Here is a 20,907-nt window from a genome sequence, read left to right on the forward strand (position 1 = left end):
CATTGACACTATGAGATAAGTAAGTACAGAAGAGGGCCATCATAAGAAATCTAAGAATTCTCAAAATTTATGGGATGAGTTGATTAAAAGTAAATTTAGAAAAATCATAAGATACAATCGAAAACGTAGGAAGAAAATCAGGAAAGCCCATTACCACCAAAGTTAAGCTAAGAGAGTACTTTGAGAGAGAGCAAGCAGTTGACCAATCTGTTTTGCTGATTTGGGGAGCAAGTCTCCAAATGCAGCAGGGAACATACACCAGGATACACTAGGATAACTTTTGGGGGGGGACAATGTCCATATAAAAACATTTGCTCAATTTCACTCCTTAAGATTTAATCATGAAAATGCCACCAAGTGTACTCAATGAAGCCTATCCAAGAGAAGTTTTAAAGGTTAAACAAAACAAAAGGCTCAGTTAAATGTAATATGATACATTGACACTATTAAATATTTCTTAGAAGATAGAGAACAAAGCATATGTACAACAAAGTATATATGAAATATTAAAGACAAAAATAGCTCATAAAAATATAGATGCTATAGTAAAAAATATTTAGCATATTTTGGTATTCCTATATCAATTTAATAAAATATATAGAAAAAAAGTTTGAAGACTGTATATCAAATGGATTATAACCCTGTGAAGAAAGTTGATATTCAGGTACATGGCTAAGGCAGCCTTTGCTTCATCTATATTATTTTGATTTGTTTTTACCAGAAAAAAAGATTTTCATGTATTACTTGTAGAACTAAATCTATGGTTTTAAAATGTTCTGGAGAGATCAAGTAAAATGATAACGCTTTCAGTAGTTACGCTTTGGGCTGCTAAAAACAGGTCAGTAGTTTGAAACCACCACCCAGATGAGGCACTCTACTTCCATAAAGGATTACAGTCTCAGAAACCCATCATGGCAGTTCCAAGAGTCTCTGAATCAGAATTTACTTGATGGCAGTGAGTTTGGTTTGGTGAGGCTTATCCACATTTAGTAACTAATGGGTCTTGATGGGAATAATGTTAGGAGACTAGGGGAAACAGAAGAAAGATAGCATTAATTCATACAATATGAGTAAAAAATAACAGATGGAATATAAAATAAAGAAGGCATGGTAGTGCGCAATAATTATTTTAATGTGAAAAGGATCTGTCATCAGAGAAAGAAGAAAAATTATACTGTTAGGAAGTCTAGTTGTTTATCACAGCATGAGCGAGAGAGAGCAAAGGTGTTACAAAGCATCAAATATATTTAGAACTATTCAAATTGTATGGTATAAGATAAAAATACAAAGCTAAAGAGCATCGAATTATTTGAAACTATTTAAATTGCATGCCATAAGACATAAAATAAATAGACTTAGATTAGCAGGAATCATTAACAAAAAAGCAGGACCAAAAAAAATTCGGTGAAGAAAAAAACAATCTAGAGTAGGATCTATACAACATCCAAGTTAGTAACCAAAGCAGTTGAAGAGAACAATACAGAATTATTGAAAATGTCGTAGCATTATAGTCTAAGAAGGGCTGCCATGGGCCACAAAACTGTAAACCAGCATATAAACAAATGAGAAAAGCCAGATGAGAAATAGTTAGAAGAACTATCTGGTGGATACTGCAAGAATCACCATAATGGCCTAATACGTCATCTGATATTGGAATAAAACTAGGTACTAGTGTTCATTTTAATATTTTGGTAATGGTACATATTCATTCTTAAATATCAGTCAGGAGCTGGAAATAAAGTGTATGGCCAATGTGCACACAAATTCACTCGGTCCCATTCCACCTATTAGAGGTGATGAGTAATATGGGATTATTTTACTATGTTTTCAATATTCTAGAAAAACTTTATAGTACTACTTTGTAGTAAAATAAAAAGGAAACCTATTTTGGAATTAGGGCAAGGATGTTCCAAATATCTCTATTCTGAAGGAACACAAAGTACCTTTTGGTGGCCAGGCCTTCCTGGAAAAGTCTTAGAAAGAGGTAAGTGCTCGCAACGGGTTACAACTTCTAGGAAGCTGACGCACTGAGACAATGTGCCGTTACCAAAAACCGCATCGTGTTCCCCGGCTATTCTCAGAGCAGTGCTGCTCTTGGCCTGGAGTAAGGAAACCTGGTCTTGGGATGGTCTTTGTGCGCAACAAGCCACTGTAAAGAACCTGGGCCTTTAAAGAAACAATGCCCACGGAGTATGCTGAAAGACTATTAAAGGGTGACTGTTATGGTATATTACATCTCATAAAGCTCATTTCATAAAAAAGACAAAGTACCGCTACACTGCTTTTCCTGGAGAGTGGCAGGAAGCACATTGTAATACGAGGATTTGGGTCCTTCGGTACAGCCTTTGCAGGAACAATCCCTGCCACTCAAGCAGAAGTCGTCAATTTGGAGATTCTGATGGGCACACGCTACATCTTGGGCTGCTAACTACAAGGTCTGCAGTTCGAAACCTCCAGCTACTCCACGGAGAAAGATGAGGCTTTCTACTCCCATAAAAAGTATCAGTCATTGAAACCCACAGGGGCAGTTCTACTCTAGCCTAGAGGGTCCCCAAGCATCTCTATCAACTCAAGGGCAGTGATTTCTATACAATGTCCAGTCACACCTATTTAAATCAGCAGGCAGTCCATTCCGACGCCTGGCAACCCTGTGTGCAGTCACAACAGATGCACAGGGTTTTCCTACACTGGGATCTTTCCGAAGCCCATCACCAGGCTGTACCTTTGGCGGCATCTCTGGGTGGATTCAAACCACCAACTTTTCTGCAAAAGGGAGAGCATTTAACAGCTTGCACCACACAAGGATGAAAATGCATGTTTGTATCAACAGCGCTTACCGTAAGAGTTCTATCTGTAGAATCGGCAACTTCCTCCTCTGGCTTATCCTACAGGCTGCCTTCTGAGAGTCAGAAGAGAACAACCAACTGCGATCATTTGAGCATGGGGCATCAACTAACACCTAAAGAAAAGAGGACACACTGCCAATATGCACTGAAACGCTATCTTCTGCCAGTCGTACGTAAGGAAACAACGTAAAACACGGAAAAACAAACAGCACTGAAGTAATAGTATTTTTAAAATGAAAAAATACACCTACATAGGCCATTTTTATGTGTATCATTAATTATATATATATCATTACTCCCCCTCCCCAGAATTTGTTTTTTTTTTAAAAGGGAAAGGATTTTACTATGTCTACTAATGCAATGTGATAATCTGTCCTCCTACATAAAATTTTTTAACAAATTACTCATTTAAGCAGATAACGCTAAACTTCTGAATTCTTAGCATTTATTTTGAAGAACTAATATTTTAATTTTGATTTCTTGAAATGCTTCAGTTGTCAAGATATTATATAAAATATGGCTGAATTAAATCAGTGTGGTGCACACATTTGTGTTCTGACCAAAATTATGTCTGATCTCTTCCCAAGTATCTTTGAAGTACCTGGAAATATGAAACATCCCATAATCTCCAAGCGCATGGGTGCCCCTTCCTTTGAACCATGCTGATCATCCAATAAAACTACTTCCCTGTTCACTTTACACAACTTTCCCAGCATTCTGGAAAACTGCATCAGGCTGTGTCTAGGAGCTGATGGAAAACAATAAAACAGCGTAACAACAGGAGTGTCATTTGGAATCCATCAGTTTATCACACTGTAATAAAAGCACCTTGTCAAATGCTTCAGGCCGGGCATCTCCCATTTCTCTGCCATCCAGTTCAGACACTTTAATGACATTTACCACCGGCTGTGGGACGAAAGATTCCAGCGTCTGCTGAAGCCACCTTGACCTCAGACGATCAGATTCATTACAGTGAAGATAACCTAAATACAAAGGATTGAAAATGTTTTTAAATGAGTGCACTCTAATTGTTAAATTTCCATTTTTCACCAAATACATTTTAGAAAGAAATCACCTTATTATAATTGTGCATTAATAGGATTCAGACGTAAACATTACCTTAAACTTTAAAAACAGAAGTGATTATACAGACAGACACACATATTAAACATTTGCAGCCGTCATGCATACACAGTCTCTCAAAGCTCACAAACAAGTTTCACTTGAGCGGGGTTGGGTGTATGTGAAAATCTATAGAGTAACAGATTCCTAAATCTGAGCCTTGTCATCAGCTAAACACTAGACTGCTAAGTTCAAGTTGTGGGTTCAAATCAGCCACTCTGTGTGAGAAAACCAGCCACTCTGTGTGAGAAAGTAGCAGCTGTCTGCTCCTGTCAATATGTATAGATTCAGAAACCCTATATTGGGTCATTATAAGTTGGAGCTGACTTGATGGCAGTGGGTTTGGTTGCGGGGATTCAACATCTCAGAGACTTCTTAAAATCCTAGCTGCTAAGAGTGATTGTGTGCCATCAAGTCAATCCTGACTCGAAGTGACCTTATGTGACAGACTAGAACTGGTACATAGGGTTTCCTATGCTGTGATGTTTACAGGAGCAAGTAAACAGGTCATTCTCTCTCCGCTGGGTGGATTCAAATCACTAGTCAAAAACTTACCTCTTGCTCTAGCAGGGCCCTTAGCTACTAAGTGTTGTTACATGTTGTGGTAGATGATTTTATGTTAACTTGAATTTTTATGAAAGTGTAGGGTGGAGTCTAATCTGCAACCAGGTCACAGCCTGATGATGTCCCTTGGGGGTGTGGACTTCTTATAAGAAGAAACTAGGGGGAAAGGAGAGCAAGAATCAGCAGAGGAGGGCAGGTGGCGAGTGCCCCTCCACAAAAAAAGATCTTTGCTGGGACAGGTCAGCAGCCGAGCCCTAAGGCTTCTGAGGACCAACTGGCTGTTGAAGTACTATAACCTCTCCAGGAAGGAGGAGAATTGTGTCCAGACGGCCCAGCTGTACCCCAGTCCACCTCATTCTGTGGGGTTTTCTCATTTTTTTAAAGTTAATCCTAGCATCCACCTTCAGCTATCTTTTGACGGAGGTTAGCAGGGCAGAAACAGTATCCCACGGTGTCAGGATTCTTGCCTTTTTGTTAAGTCTTAGTTTATCAATAATTTTTTTTAACTTGGAAAAAAACAAAGAAGAAGAAACTAGAAACCTCCCTGTCTCTCTTTCTGCCCCTTTGCCTTCCTGCCTGCTGGAATTCTGCCTGCTTCCTGGGGTGGCCCCCTGTGTTGTCGCCACCCTAGCACAGCCCCATCAACCTTGGGTCCACCTGATGGCACCTATCAGCCTGTGATCTTCCTGTTTCCTGCTTCGCTTTTCTGCATCACCAGCCTGTAGCAATGTGAATCTGAAGAGCAACTTAAGGACTGAGCTGGGATGCCTTCTTGATATAAAATTATTTCTTGATAGATAGCTCTCTTGTATACATATATTTCACTGAATTTGTTACATTAGACAACCTGGCCTAACACAGGTGCCATCAGGTCAGTTCTGACTCAGAGTGACCCTAGGTACAACAGAAGGCAATACCAGCCAGTCCTAGTCCTGACCCATCCAGCAATTGTTGCCATGTTTGAGCTCACTGCTGTCGTCACTGTGTCAATCCATCTTGTTGAGGATCTTGTTATTCATGGCCCCTCCACTTTACTAAACAAGAGTAAATTATGTAGTCTATTATACTTAGTATGTCTAAGCACATTGCTACAAAATAAAAAAAATATCAAAAGGTGAAGCTACACGTGAAGGCAACTACGGGTGGAGGGCAAATCAATCTGTTGGTGACATGGCCTGGATTTTTAAGCACAGGAACTCTTAAGAATCACTGGCTTCTAGAAGCTGAAATAGACAAAGAAGAGCTACATGCTAGTGTTTTGTCTTCTTTTAGTTTGATTTCTTGCCCCCGGAATGGTGAGAAAGGAAATTTATTTTCCTTATGGCCAATCACTTGCAGTATTATGTTTACATCAGCCCTAGCAAACAAAGCCATCTAACTACCAAAGTGGCTGTTAGGATGAAATGTGATGATACAGTTAGCATGCCCTGGCTCTATGCTGTTGAGAAGGTTCCTTCTCACAGAGCCTACGTGAGGCCGGAGATTTCCCAGATCAGCCACAACTGAGAAGACACTGTCCTGACCCACAGAGACCTTTCTTCCATATCTAGTCCTCCTAATTCAAACCTCTAGCCACCTAACCGGGAGAAAATTGCTCTGTTTATTAAGCCCCTCCACGTGGGGGCTTTTGTTGACTGCACTAAATACCTAAGATATTAACCAGCATTAACCTTCTGATAACTAATCACACCATATATATTTAAGTATATACTCACAGGCAATGTTTTAAATCAATATAATCACATATTTTGCTATTCGTTTTTTTCTCCATTACTCTTTACCTACCCCCTCCACCAACTGCACAATCAATGGGAACCTATATTATTAGAGATGTGTGTATATACATATACATACACACATCGTAAGCATCTATTTACTCAGGATTATATTTTATATATGTCTATACTCCTTGCTCTCCACATGTTATCACTTCTTGGAAAATATAGCACCAAAATATTAGTAGATATGTGACTGCTTAAAAGCTGCTAAACAGCACATGAGACATTTCTCTTCAATGGAAGTCCCTGCAGTAGTCCAAACAGTTGGTAGCTCACGTGCATGTACATGAGACTCTCATTACAAGGGACAGAAAACATCTTGGTTAAAAAGTTGTATGTTCCGCAAAGCCAGAACTCCTCATAATCACTTCATATCTACCAAGGTCTTTGTGTTAGACTGGATTCTCTAGAGAAGAGAAGCGATATTTGTATAGATGGGAAGAAGGGATGAGGAGAAGGAGGAGGGAGGGAGGGACAGAAAGAAGGGGAAAGGAAAGAGGGAGAACTGTATATTAAGGAAATGAGTTACACAGTTGTAGAAATGGGCAGGTCTGCTCTGGCTTAAAGTCCTGGTCTGATCTTAAACAGGAGGCTTTTCCTGACTCCGTAGCTGCTGGGGACGCTGAGCCAGCAAGCACAAAAATGAAGAAGACAGACCACAGCGAGTATATTCAGAGGCTTCTGAGCCCATTATCAACTTATCCGAGGCTAGGGTCTCATGGCTCCCAGGGTCAGCAGGCAATATGCTGGGCCAAAAGTGCAAGTCCCAAGAGCCAAGGTTAATTTTTGTGCTGGATCAAGACCCACAAAAAGTGAAGAAGCTATTCACGGCATTTACTTATTTAGAGTAAGCTACATCCTAAAAAGAAACTTTCTTTTGATTACATTCTTCCCAAATCTTCTTAAAACGATGTGTCTGCTTACAATAGAATCCATCTTAGAGTATATTAGCATCCAACCACGCGGTCATATCATGGGCTGTGTACCAACTGCCTACCTGTTGAAAATTCTGGCCCACCAAGTTGTCACAAAATCTAACTGTGAGTCCCCTCAAGGAATGTGCCCTTTCTTACAGGAATCACTGCATTCAGGGAGGCCTAAACTGGCACACTCATGCAGTCTCTGGAGTTTATTTATGCTTTATATAAGCAATGGCTCCCTAGTAGTACAATGGGTTAAGGAGAAAGGTACCAACCCAAGTTCAGTGGTCCAAACTCACTAGCCACTCATTTGAGAAGCAACAGCCTATCTGCTCCTGTGAAGGTGTATCGTCTCGGAAACACTAAGAAATAATCCTACTCTTTACCATGTGTTCACTAAAATCTGAATCTACTCTATGGAAGTAGGCTGTCAAAAGCAATACTGTCTAAAACGTGTTAACAATCTTTACGTTATCAAAGAAACAGAGCTAGAGAATTGATGGAAGATCAAACTCCAATACAGAAGTAGATAAAGTTTTGTCTTATCTTCACACAAATGAATATATAATATAAATGAATGTATATATTCTTTACATGTATATATATATTTTTTACATCATCTATGTGAATGCATATGCTTTTTTTCTGATGGTCATTCTGTTAAAAAAAACTTAATGAGTTTCCATCATCTATTAAATAAATCTAGACTACAAAGCCAAGTACAAGTTAGTCAGACTTCAATACAATCTTTTAATCTCCCACTCAGGTGGCATGTCAGAGTATAATTGTGCTTTGTGGGAAACTGAGGACCAGAAAAGAAGTATACATGGCCCGCTCCCAGTGCCACAGGGCTTGGCAAGTCACCGTAGTGTGAGGTTGCCTCCGCAGTCCGAAATATGGGAAAGCACTTCAATACACAATACTCCAAGAAGGACATTTCTCCACAGTTCCACAGTACATCCACACCGCCTGCTTCCCCCCACCGCCCCCCCCCCACACACACACTCAATTAATGCTTAAATTAAGCTTTCCCCTACAGATGCCTGGTTCCTCAGTAGGCAGTTAAAGAGCATTTGCTCCCCTCCTTATCTTAGGGAGCATTGGGAGCATTTGCTCCTTTTGTTTCTGGTAAGCTTTGTACTCCTTTTGAAGTATATTCTCTCGGAAGGCTTGGAATATCAAGATTAGTACATTGTCCATTTGTTTGATATGTATAAATGACAAGAGACTTGCATGGCTCAAGAGCTACAAAAAGTAACTGTTGACTAAACTCTGGCTCTTCTCCCTCTTCTGGATTCTCCTGAGAATGGAGTTGAGTCCCCTGTGGCCATTTCTGTCTTCCTTGCCTTCTTTAGTTGGGCACTCCCCTCTGCTGGGCAGACTGTGGGGCTGCACCCCACCGTGCTTCACAGGGGTTTCAATTGCTGACTGTTCAGAAGTAGATGACCAGGCTTATATCCCAAGGTGTCTTTGTAGACCTGAAATGCCATTTAGTTAGAAGCCAAGGGCTTAACCCTTTGTGCCATCAGAGACCTCGCAGGTATACACTGTTTTTATTTAGACAGCGAGTTCAGTTTCAGTGGTTTGGGGAGAACTGCTGAGCGAGCTTATAAATAAGTGCAACCTCCTTGCAGTCTGACATTCTGGCCTTTGCTCTGGTTCCTGAGAACCAAACCATACCTGTGGCCCATGAGTCTGAGCTGACCAGACCACGAGGGACCACCTTGGGGTCTGCTGCTGGCTAAGCATTGCGAAGCATGATGTGAACATGGAGGCTTAGTGGCTCTTCCTAGACGGGAAGCACAGCATCGGCTCAAAAACACTCCTCCTGGACCTCATTCCGCCAGGTTAAAGAAAGACTTCTTCCATGGTCACTTGTTCTGATTGCTAAAATTTTACATTCTATTTCTAATCTTTCAGCAATACTTTAAAAACTCTAATTCAATCTTCATTCTCTTTCCAAAAAGGTCCACAGATATCAGAACATACTCTCCCAGCTTCTGTGAGTATAAAAGCTAGAAAATAGCAGAGTCCAGGCAGCACCCACTGACCAGGCCCTGGATGACCAGAGATGAGAGACAAAGGGCTGCGTGCATGCAGCTTGGGGCGGGAGGGGGTGGTGGTAGTGAGTGGGTTGCTCTCTTGGCTGCCCAGGGAAGCTGTGATTTCTACAGAAAGCAGCTGGCATGTGGAGTGGGACTTATTAGGCACCACATATTTGGCATCAGAGGTGGATGATCTCAGCCTCCTGGAACTGGATTTACACAGTCGTGCTATGAGGACATCAGCTAGAGAACACCTTGGCGGCATCACAGGTGTGGAAAGCAGTTGTCTTAGTCTGAGAGCACAAGACACCAGCTAATGGAGGGAGTACAAGCTCAGATAGAAAAGCAGGAGTAAAGGGAGGGGGGAGAATTAAATCACTGAAGAAGGAAAAGCAAACACAAGAGGATTTATAATCAAGTTGGCTGTGCTCAGCCTCTCAGGAAGTGTCCACAGTCTAAAAATGACTGATCCTTGGGAGAAATTGTGATGTGCGGAGAGAGAAGAAAAAGCACTCAATCTGCGGCTCCCTCTTATCACCTAAATCTCACCTATTCCCGAATGTGATAGTTCACACACTTCGGAGTTTGTTGCCTGGCCCCTCCAGGCATTTGCTAAGGAAGCCAGAGGTTTTCAAGGCCAAATATGCAGGTGTGGTGATCTCTGCCTGTCAACTGACAGCCTTGAAGAAGCTCCTCAATGTGAAGCAGGGGGAGCATTAACATCAGGCAATTGTGGGGATGGCCCAAACCTTTCCTAGGGTTTCTCCAGTCTGGAATCAGTTCAAGTCTGTGGTGAGTGATGGAGCACGGGTAAGATCAAACGGCTCTGTGGAGGCACATAAGCTGGATCCACTGCAGCCCCCAAAGTCTGCAACACTGCCTAAGAGTCTTAAAGGAAGGGAATCGTGTCTCAGTCATCTTTCACGCCATTTCCACCTTTTCTCATCTAAATTTTGACAGTCTGCTTGTAATCTTTCAGTGATATCTCTAGGGATTTTAACATACAGACTTTAAACACTTTCATGTCAAGCAGGCTTCACACTCCCAAATGATATAAGAATATTTTTATGACATTCTGTTCTAATTTATAAGATATTTTCTTTAGATTTCACTTGAGTTTATGTTTTTTGTTTTGGTTTGTTTTAAAAAATCACTTGATTGGGGGCTCATACAACTCTTATCACAATCCATCCATCCATCCATTGTGTCGAGCACATTTGTATATTTGTGCCATCATCATTCTCAAAACATTTTCTTTCTACTTGAGCCCTTGGTATCAGCTCCTCATTTTTCCCTCTCCTTCCCTCACATAGCCCTGATAATTCATAAATTATTAGGTTATATCTTATACTGTACGATGTCTCCCTTCACCTACTTTTCTGTTGTCCATCCCCCAAGGAGGAGATTATGTGTAGATTATCTTTGTGACTGGCTCTCCTTTTCTTCCCCACCTTCCCCTTACCCTCCTGGTATTGCTACTGTCATTATTGGTCCTGAGGGGTTTATCTGTCTTGGATTCCCTGTGTTTCCAGTTTTTATCTGTACCAGTGTATATCCTCTAGTCTAGCCAGATTTTTATGGTAAAATTGGAATCATGAGAGTGGGGAGGAGGGGAGAGCATTACATAATTAGAAGAAAGTTGTATGTTTCATAGGTGCTATACTGTACCCTGACTGCCTGGTGTACTCCATGTGACCCTTCTGTAAGGGGGTGTCCAACTGGCTACAGATGGGATTTTGGTCTCCATTCTGCACTCCCCCTCATTCACAATGATATGATTTTTTTTTGTTCTTTGATGCCTAATACCTGATCCCATCAACACCTCGTGATCACACAGGCTGGTGTGCTTCTTGCATGTGGGCTTTGTTGCTTCTCATCTAGATGGTAGTTTGTTTATCTTCAAGCCTTTAAGACCTCAAACCTGCTATATCTTTTGAAAGCCGGGCAGCATCAGCTTTCTTCACCACATTTGCTTATGTACCCGTTTTGTCTTCAGCAATCCTGTTGGGAAGGTGAGCATCATGGAATTCCAGTTTCATAGAACAAAGTGTTCTTACATTGAGGGAGTACCTGAGTAGGTCCAAATTCCATCTGCTACCTTAATACTAAACCTATAAATACATCACATAAATCTATTTCCCCATAATCATACATATGTTTATTTCCTTTTGCTTTCATCTTGTCCCACTAACATGTTCAGCCTTCATTTGGGTTTCAGTAATTCCTCTCAGTTACATTACCTTTGATCAAGCCCTACCAGGCCTCCTACACCCTCCTCAGCATCAACTTTGGATCACTTGTTGTTCCCTTGTACCTGGGTTTGTTAACCCCCACTTCCTTTTTCCCCACCTCCCCCTCTTCCATGTCCCCCTGAAACCATCGTTCCCGTTGCTTTCTCCTCCAGATTGTTTATCCTGCCTATCTTATCTAGACCTGCAGAGGTATTAATATATACAAAGAAGCAAAGCAACAAATGAAAACAAAACAACAACAAAAAACTAACAACAACAAAAAGAAATTAAAAAAAGAAAAGCCTGTAAATAGTTCAAGGTCTGTTTGTTGACATTTACGAGTGTTTTCTAGTAGAGTTTGATGGGTGCCACACCCTGGCCTCAGAGTCTACTTTTGGTATTCCCTAGGGACTTCATTGCTCTGTTCCCCTTAGCGTTTTTGCCTCACTGTTACATGCCCTTAGCGTTTCGCCTCACTGTGGTGGGATCAAATTGGGCGCAATTCCCACATTGTGTCTCCAGTGTTGTCCCCCATAGCGCTATGGGTCAGCGCTATGGGTCGTGTCTTGTAGTGGGGCTGGCCCTATGGTCCTCTCTGTGCTTTGGCTGCTCTGAGCAGGAATATCATCCTCAGGGTTTGGTGAGCCAGAATGTGTTCCACTCTCTCTTCCTCTCCCTTCATTTTCTCCTGTATGCTCTGATCACACTTGTCCCTCTCTCTGAGCTGTAGCTTCAGCGCTGTCCTCTGAAATTCTTCTGCGGAGAGGTGGGGCTCTCCACGTAGTTGGGATTGGGGCAGCCCCTCTGATTTCTTTTTTAACTACCTTCCTCCAAAAAAGATTATCACTGTTTGCTATAGTCAATTGTTACAAACTTCCCACATTGATCCCATTTTTCTTACCTCAATATATTTTTGCTAGGATCGCTTTCCTTGTTCCTTCAACTTGGTAGATCACAAATTCTCACACATTTTTTTTCTTGTCTAAAAATGTCTATAAGCTTTCATAACTGAGGGATATTTGGTTGAATATGCTTCTGGACTGATCATCATCTTTATCATCACACCGAAAATACCATTTCTCTAAATTCCCATCCCCATTGTTATGTTCAAGAGTCAACCCTCAGTGTAAGGGCTATTCTTTTGAAGGCATATTGACTTTCTCTCCAGCTGCTTTTAAGACTGATTGATTCTCAGCTTCTCCTTTTGCTGTCCCATCACTGTAGCGGTCTGGGTGAGTTTAGTTGCGGTTATGACGTTTCCGATGGTGACTCCACTCCTTCTCCCTCCAGTACCAAGGCAGTTCCATTTCAGTCTCCTCCTTACAGGGAGGTTTTAGCACGTTAAGAATCCCAGCTTTACAAGACGTTAGCTTCTTAGTAGATGCTGTCCCTGGCTCTATTTTCTATGCCTGTATGTTCATTAGGCAGTAAAAAACAACATGCAAGTTTTGGTAGGTTAAGCAAATGATCTCAGGTTGAAAAAAAAATTCAATGGTCAACTTAGATTCCAGGTTCCCACTATCAATGTAGGATTTCGGCTGTGAGAACTAGGAGAGTATAAAGTATTTAAAAATATTTTATAGTTCTTAATAATATTTCCTCTAGTGTATGTTGTTATCAGTAGTACTGGTCTGGACACCTAGTCTGTCATAACATAAGAAAAAGAAGTCTCCATCATGCCTGTCCTTCCCAAAGCTTTACACTGACCCTCTCATGGCTGGCAATACAGGGTGTTCTCCCTGTATATGACCTGAAACATGGCATTATCATATTAATTTGAACTGACTTGAAACCTGACATTATAATAAAGAATATTTAAATCTATGAATGAAAATCAGGGCAGCTTTGCAGTAAATCATAGCCTTAATCAAGATTCTCAATTCTGGATTAAATTCAGCAATTTAAAATAGCTGAAAGATAGCTTTATGCTATATCATTATTTTGCTGAGATTTGACTTTTATTTGAAATAGTGTTAGTTTGGTTAAAATTTTAAACATACACTATATAGAGTGTCATAATCCAAATTTCATAAGTACTTGCTCATGGGTGCACACGTGCTTGTGTGTATGCACACATAGACATCATTAGTTTAAAGCTTAAATTGTAAACAGTACACAAATTCTTGGTAATTTTTTGTTTTCATTTAAGCAGAAAAGAAAATAAATTTTTTAAATTCCTGCAAAGTTCAGCCTTTGGTCCAGGGAAATGATTGAAAACTGTTAGTATACTTCGTTCAATTATTTTATTATACCTTACTTCAATTTTTAAAAAAATATCCAGTTCTGCCAATTAACCTTTAAAACCCCTTATTAATTATTTTTTAAAGTCTTGTCAATGTAACAAATGGAATGGTAATTTTGTTTAATGTCCTAAAAATTATGTGAAGACCAATAGTAAAGTTTTTAACTTCTACAGAAGCAATGTTACAAATCCACACACAAAAAGTAATAATAAATTCATTAAAACTGAATCGAAACTCATTTAAACTATACTTGAGAGCACAACTACAATAAGGTTCATTAAGCAAAGTGCTAGTTGCTGCAAACACAAAGATAAATAGGAGCTTATCCCTAGCACCAAGACACCATTAACAGAAAAGTCAGCAGTTTGGTAATACTGAGAGAACCCAGAAGAGAGAAGCTAGCATACTTCAGTGACAATTTGAATACACGTCCCAGCTCTGCCACTTACCTGTACAAGCTCATTAACTACCCTTTTCCTCAATGTCCTCTCAGAAACAGGGCAGTAATATACAACGCATGGGGCTGGAAGGGTTAAATGGGGTAATGAATGCCAACAACTCATCAAGTGGTGCTCCTCAGAGTCTTGGGGCTTCAGAATGACTTTATGCAGAAGCAAAGCAAATGATTGTGGAAGCAAATACTACTAAAAATATTTTACAAACATAGATTTACAAAATGTGATTAATATTCTCACTGCCATCGAACCAATTCCAACTCTCAGGGACCAGATGGGACAAAGTAGAACTGCCCCTGCAGGTTTCTGAGACTGTCAGTATTCCTGGGAGTAGACAGGCCCATGGCTGCTGGGATTAATACAGTCCTGGGCATTGCATGAGAGCTTACGTTTGAGGCTATGGTCTGCAGTGGAAACCCTAAATTCATTTTGAGATTCCACATAGATTCTAACCTTTGACCAGCAATATGCAAAAAGCGTTGGCATCCACAGGCTGCTGGCCAGCCCAGGGAGGAGCAAGCTTGCCCTTAAGAATTTGCCTTCGTATGTCTTTGATGGAATTTGGGACACCAAGGTTTCTTTTCTGTCTTTCCTGCTTTTTAAAAAATTGATTATCATATTTGTTTATTGACTCAAGAGTTGATGGAAACTCGGGTTGTTTCCGGTTTGAGGCTATTATGAATAAAGTTAATATGATCATTTTCATAGAAGCCTTTGCGTGGATATATGTTCTCATTTTCTTCTTCTTTTCTTATAAATCATTTCATTGGGGGCTCATAAAACTCTTATCACAATCCATACATCCATCCATTGTGTCAAGCACATTTGTATATTTGTTCCTATCATCCCTCTCAACACATTTTATTTTTATTTGAGCCCTTAGTATCAGCTCATCTCACCCCTCCCTCCTCCCTCCCTCCCTCACAAACCCATGATAATTTATGAATTATTATTACATGGTCATGTCTTACATTGTCCGATGTCTCCCTTCACTTACTTTTCTGTTGTCCATCCCCCAGGGAGGGGGCTATATGTAGATCATTCTCCCCCAAACCTTTCCCTTACCCTCCTTGGGAGTACCAGGTTTCATGGTCATGAATCAACCCTAATCAAGGTGGATGAAGGGTTCCTGAACCAATCCTGTAAACTTTTCTAGTTTGCAATAGTATAACTATTCCCCATCAAGGTTGCGTTTCCTACTTCTACAATCCAGCCTGCAACTCTGATGAATTGATCTGCCAATCATGATTTAGTAAGGAAATTTCTTTGCTTTGTATTAGGGTTTAAAATCTTATCACCAGGCTTGGCAAAGGAGAGAACAACAGACAAGCAACAGGTGACAAATCAATGAATCAACAAGGAATCGCATCTGGTAGAAAAATTGCTTCTCCCACCATCCTTCCCCTCCCCCAGCCACCCATGTCTGGCTGCTGTGAACTGGGGAAATGGCCCCAGCAATGGAGTCAGCTTCTGTAAGCACCACGGCCTGTGTCTGTACAAAGAGTCAAGACCTCAAATGTTTACTCCAAAATCAACAAGGCAAGCCACCCGGGGAGTATGCCAATACCTCCCAGACCCAGACACTGTAGGCTGCAGGCCTGCTGTGAATTGCTATGGAAGACCTGTGTAGTGGAGTCTGCTCAGCAGATATAAAGCTCAGCAAGAAACTGGGCCAAGTGACTCCAGCAAGCTAGGTCATCCTCTCTTTTAGAATCAGAATTGTTTGCTCCTTTTCTGTCAAGGCCAGGCAGGACATTATCAAGACTGTGCTTGATAAGAATGACCCATCAAGTGATGGCAGGTGGAACAGCGGGGCAACCAAAGGAGGAGATTGATTTTTGAAATTACCCAAACAAACTATAAGCCTCTTGAGCAACAATAAAAACTAGTGCTTAAAATAAATTTGGTGATAAATATATAATTAGGGCAGCCATCATTTTAAGTTTTGCTTATAAAAGCTTTAACTAGCATTGCTTTTGCATCTCAGATTCAAGCACTGTAGCTAGCCTAATTTGGACTTTGAGCACCAGCGTGAAGACATCTGTACTTCTTTATAAATTTTTATCATTGGTCCAGTTAGATAGATCAAGAGTGACTTCACTGGAACAAAGGCTATGAAACATAGCCCTTGATGGAAGAACTACTTCAAATCTGTAGGATATATCAGCTTGCCTTTGGATTCCTAATAAAATCACCTCCCCTACAAGAAGCCCGTAAAATATTCACAGCCCACTAATTTAGGATTAAAATGTCTTCTCTTCAAAAGGGTAATCTGGCATTCCTTTTCCACCTTGTTCAAAACTAAAAATTATATACATAAATTTAAGTTTGCCTTGTAACAAATAAGAATACTTGTAGGAAACAGAAGGATTTCTCCCAAGTTGTCTCCCACAAATACATGACAAACTTAGCTGCTTGTGAATGACTATACACTTGGAGGTCATCAGAAGTAGGTCAGAGCTATTCTCCCTAAAGGTTATCAGCCATCTAGACCAAGCAGACACCACTGTTTATCCCACAATAAACAGGGCCCACTCCCGTCTGATAAGGATAGTAGTTGTCTGTTTCCTTGTAGGAGACCCCAGAGAGGTCAAACCCTCCCAAGGATGACTTAGGCTAGGCTGCCATCATGAATCTAGGGTCCGCCCATCTTGTCACATGTATACCCCTAGACCTTCCATTCCTATGGGCACATCCCTAGCTCATCGCCTTCCTGTCACGCTTATCATACATCCCCTTCCTACAATGTATATGCCTACTGTACTGCCCCTTCCTGTGACATGTGGTTACCTGCAATCATGCCCTCCGAAGGAGATATAATGCTTGGTTAGCAATAAACAGGGTCCTCTGGCCCGGCTCTCCAACCTCCTGCCCAATCTTCACCTCACCTCCCTTTGGCCTATGCTGCACGTGACCTGGCTGGTAAGATCATGGCCATCCAGGAGGTGCACATGCTGCCATGAACTGTGTCTGAATCCATTATTTGACTCTCTCTTCTATCTCTCATGCTCTCGACTTTAATATAATGATTATATATCTCAACCGTAGAGTTGTGCTTACTGAACCCGTGATTAGTGGCGGGGGGGAGCCCTGGCACCCCAACTCATACCACAAATACAAAAACAACACAGACAGGGTAAGTAAAAACAAATACCCCTTCTACCACCCATAGCTATCAAGGGAATGCCAATTCACAGCAATCCTAGAAGGACAACGTAGACCTGCCAGATAGGGTATCTAAGGCTGTCAATCTTTCTGGAAGCAGACTGCCACCTCTTTCTCCCCAAGAATAGCTGGGGGCTTGAACCCACCAACTACCGTACTCCAGTACCAGCCCAGCACTTTACCACCAGGGCACCTTAGATGAAGCCTCAGCTCAAACAATAATAACAAATGTTTTGGCTATAATTTCTCACAGAAAACATCAATAACATAGTTTTAACCAAAATCCTAAAAAACAAACTCACTGCCATCAAGCCAATTCTGACTTATAACACCCCTACAGGACTTACCAGAACTGCTCCTGTGCGGTTTAAAGGCTGTTAATTTTCCCAGGAGCAGAAAGCCTCATCTTTCTCCTGCAGAGTGGCTCGTGGACTTGAAATGCTGACCTCATGGTGAGCAGCCCAAATCATAATCCACTACATGACCAGGACTTACCTAATCCTTCAAAATGATGCTTGGTTGTAACTCAGGAGTTTAAAGAATGGATGAAACTATCAAACACAATTCCTGCCATTTCTAATTATCTATGTGAACAAAATTGTTCAGCATTTACATCTATTAAACACAAAACTATCAGTAAAATAAAATCCATTTAGAATTGATGCTAAACCCCGTCTCATTCAGTCATAAATAACATCCACTCAAAGAGACCTGAATTAATTCTTTAAAAAGTCCCACCGCAATACTGAAAGTAATATACAATAACCACTTACTTTGATATAGAAATGTACAGTACATATAGTTCAGCATTTTTATACTAATAATAAGTCAATTTATTTGTAATCCTCTAGAACGTTAGTCACTTGCCACATGTGACTATTAAGCACTTGAAATGTGGCTCCTCTCAACAAAAGTGTGCTGTAAGTATAAAATACGAACTGATTTTTAAAACTGCAAGGAAAAATGAATGCAAAATATTTCATAAGTAATTATTCTTTTGATGACTTACTGAAGTATCAAACTTTGGATATAAATGAATGGTACAAACAGTTAAGGGTTGGGTACTAGTGTAGGAAGGTTGGCAGTTTGAACCACCTAGAGGCACCTCAGGAGGCAGGCACAGTGATCTGCTTCCAAGATGTCACAGCCTTGAAAACCCCATGGAGTAGTGCTACTCTATACGCATTGGCTCACCGTCAGTCAGAATCAACTCAATGGCAACAAAGCATTAGGTTAAACGTCTTCTTAAAATTCACTTCACCTGTTTCTACATTTTTTACTGTAACTGCTCAAAAAATTTAAATGATATATGTACTTCACATTACCTTTCCATTGGATAGAACTTCCTTAGAACTTTGAGGCCGAATGATGACGTTACAAAAGCTGACCTTTGGAAGGCAACTAGGTGCATAAGCAAAAGTGGTGAAGAGCGCTAATGGTGCCTGGCTATCAAAAGATATAGCATCTGGGATCTTAAAGGTTTGATGGCAAACAAGCAGTCATCTAGCTGAGAAGCAACAAAGACCACATGGAAGAAGTGCACCAGTCTGTGTGATCATTAGGTGTCGAAGGGGGCAGGTATCAGGCATCAAAGAACAAAAAAATCTATCATTGTGAATGAGGGGGAGAGCAGATTGGGGACCAATGCCCATCTATAGGCAACTGGAGATCCCGTTACAGAGGGTCACCGGGAGGAATTGAGCCAGTCAGGGTGCACTGTGGCAATGATGAAACATACAACTTTCCTCTAGTTCCAAAATACTTCCTCTCCTACACTATCATGATCCTAATTCTACCTTACAAATCTGGCTGGACCAGAGGATATACACTGGTACAGATAGGAACTGGAAACACAGGGAATCCAGGACACATGATCCCTTTAGGACCAGTGCTGAAAGTGGCGATACATGGAGCGTGGAGGGAAGGTGGGGCAAAAAGGGGGAATTGATTACATGGATGTACATATAACCTCCTCTCTGGGGATGGACAACAGAAAAGTAGGTGAAGGGAGACAACAGACAATGTAAGACATGACAAAATAGTAATAATTTATAAATGATCAAGGATTCAAGAGGGAGGCGGGAGAGGGAAGGGAGGAGGAAAATGAGGAACTGATGCCAAGGTCTCAAGTAGAAAGCAAATGTTTTAAGAATGATGAGGGAAAGATGTACAACTGTGCTTGAGATGTATGGATTGTGATAAGAGTTGTATGAGTCCCAATAAAATTTTTTTTTTTTAAACTGACCAAGTGATCCAAATTGGGGGTGAGGTGGGTGTGGGAGGCCTGGTAGGGCATGATCAAGGGTAATGTAATGAAGAGGTATTGCTGAAATCCAGGTGAGGACGGAGCATGATAGTGGGACAGGAGGAAAGTCAAGGGAAGTAGAGGAAAGAGCTGGGAGGCAAAGGGCATTTATAGAAGTCTAGACAAAGACATGTACATGCAAATATATATATGAGGATGGGGAAATAGATCTATGTGCCTATATTTGTAGGCTTAGTATTAAGGTACTCCCTCAATATCTAAGGGATCAGGTATAAGGCATTATCAGAAAAAAAAAATCTTACCATAGTGAATGAAGGGGAAAGTGCAGAGTGGAGACCCAAAGCCCATTTGTCGGCCACTGGAGATCCCCTTGCAGAGGGGTTTAGGAGAGGAGATGAGTCAGTCAGGGTGCTATGTAGTACTGATGAAGAACACAACTTTCCCCCAGATCCTGGATGCTTCCTCCCCCCAACTACCATGATCCAAATTTTACCTTGCAGGACGGGATAGGGCAGAGGTTGTACACTGGTGCATATGGGAGTTGGAAGCACAGGGAATCCAGGGTGGACGATACCTTCAGGACCAGGGGTGTGAGGGGAGATACTGGGAGAGTAGAGGGTGAGTGGGTTGGAAAGGGGGAACCGATTACAAGGATCTACATGTGACCTCCTCCCTGGGGGATGGAGAACCAAAAAGGGGGTGAAGGGAGATGTCAGACAGGGAAAGATATGAAAAAATAATTATAAATTATCAAGGGCTCATGAGGGAGAAGGGAGCAGGGAGGGAGGGGGAAAAAAGAGGATCTGATGCCAAGGGCTTAAGTGGAGAGCAAATGCTTTGAAAATGATGAGGGCAATGAATGTACAGATGTGCTATACACAATTGATGTATGTATGGATTGTGATAAGAGTTATATGAGCCCCTAATAAAACGTTTAAAAAAGAAACAAAAAAAACCCCTGAGCTTTGTATTCTAGGATTTAAAATGTTGTGCTGCAGAAAAGCAGGAGAAGAAGATCAATACAAGATTCTCCAGGGTGAATGGAGTCCCTGGGTGGTGTACTCACTGATAAGTGGGTGGTTCCACTCTCCCCAGAGGTGCCTCAGATGAAGGACCTGGTGATGAACTTCCAAAAGATTGCACCATGAAGACACGATGGAATGCAGTGCTTCGAAACCTCCACAGCACATGCAATTATCACGAACAGAGATTGACTCACAGGCAAAATCAGGGGGTGGCATGGGGGTGGAGGGGTTGTGGTTGGTTTTTACT

General features: G+C 41.2%; 1 protein-coding gene across 1 annotated transcript in view; it reads right to left on the reverse strand.

Moving 5' to 3' along the window:
• Positions 1-20,907, reverse strand: part of NSUN3 (NOP2/Sun RNA methyltransferase 3) — a 90,697-nt gene that overhangs the window by 50,585 nt on the left and 19,205 nt on the right. The window contains exons 4-5 of the mRNA XM_075542439.1: positions 3,675-3,829; positions 2,838-2,959 (exon numbers count right to left, since the gene is read on the reverse strand). Of these exons, the coding sequence (XP_075398554.1) occupies positions 2,838-2,959; positions 3,675-3,829 (277 nt within the window). The remainder of the gene's footprint in view (positions 1-2,837; positions 2,960-3,674; positions 3,830-20,907) is intronic.

This window comes from Tenrec ecaudatus, chromosome 2 (genome assembly GCF_050624435.1).
Source record: "Tenrec ecaudatus isolate mTenEca1 chromosome 2, mTenEca1.hap1, whole genome shotgun sequence".
NCBI lineage: Eukaryota > Metazoa > Chordata > Mammalia > Afrosoricida > Tenrecidae > Tenrec > Tenrec ecaudatus.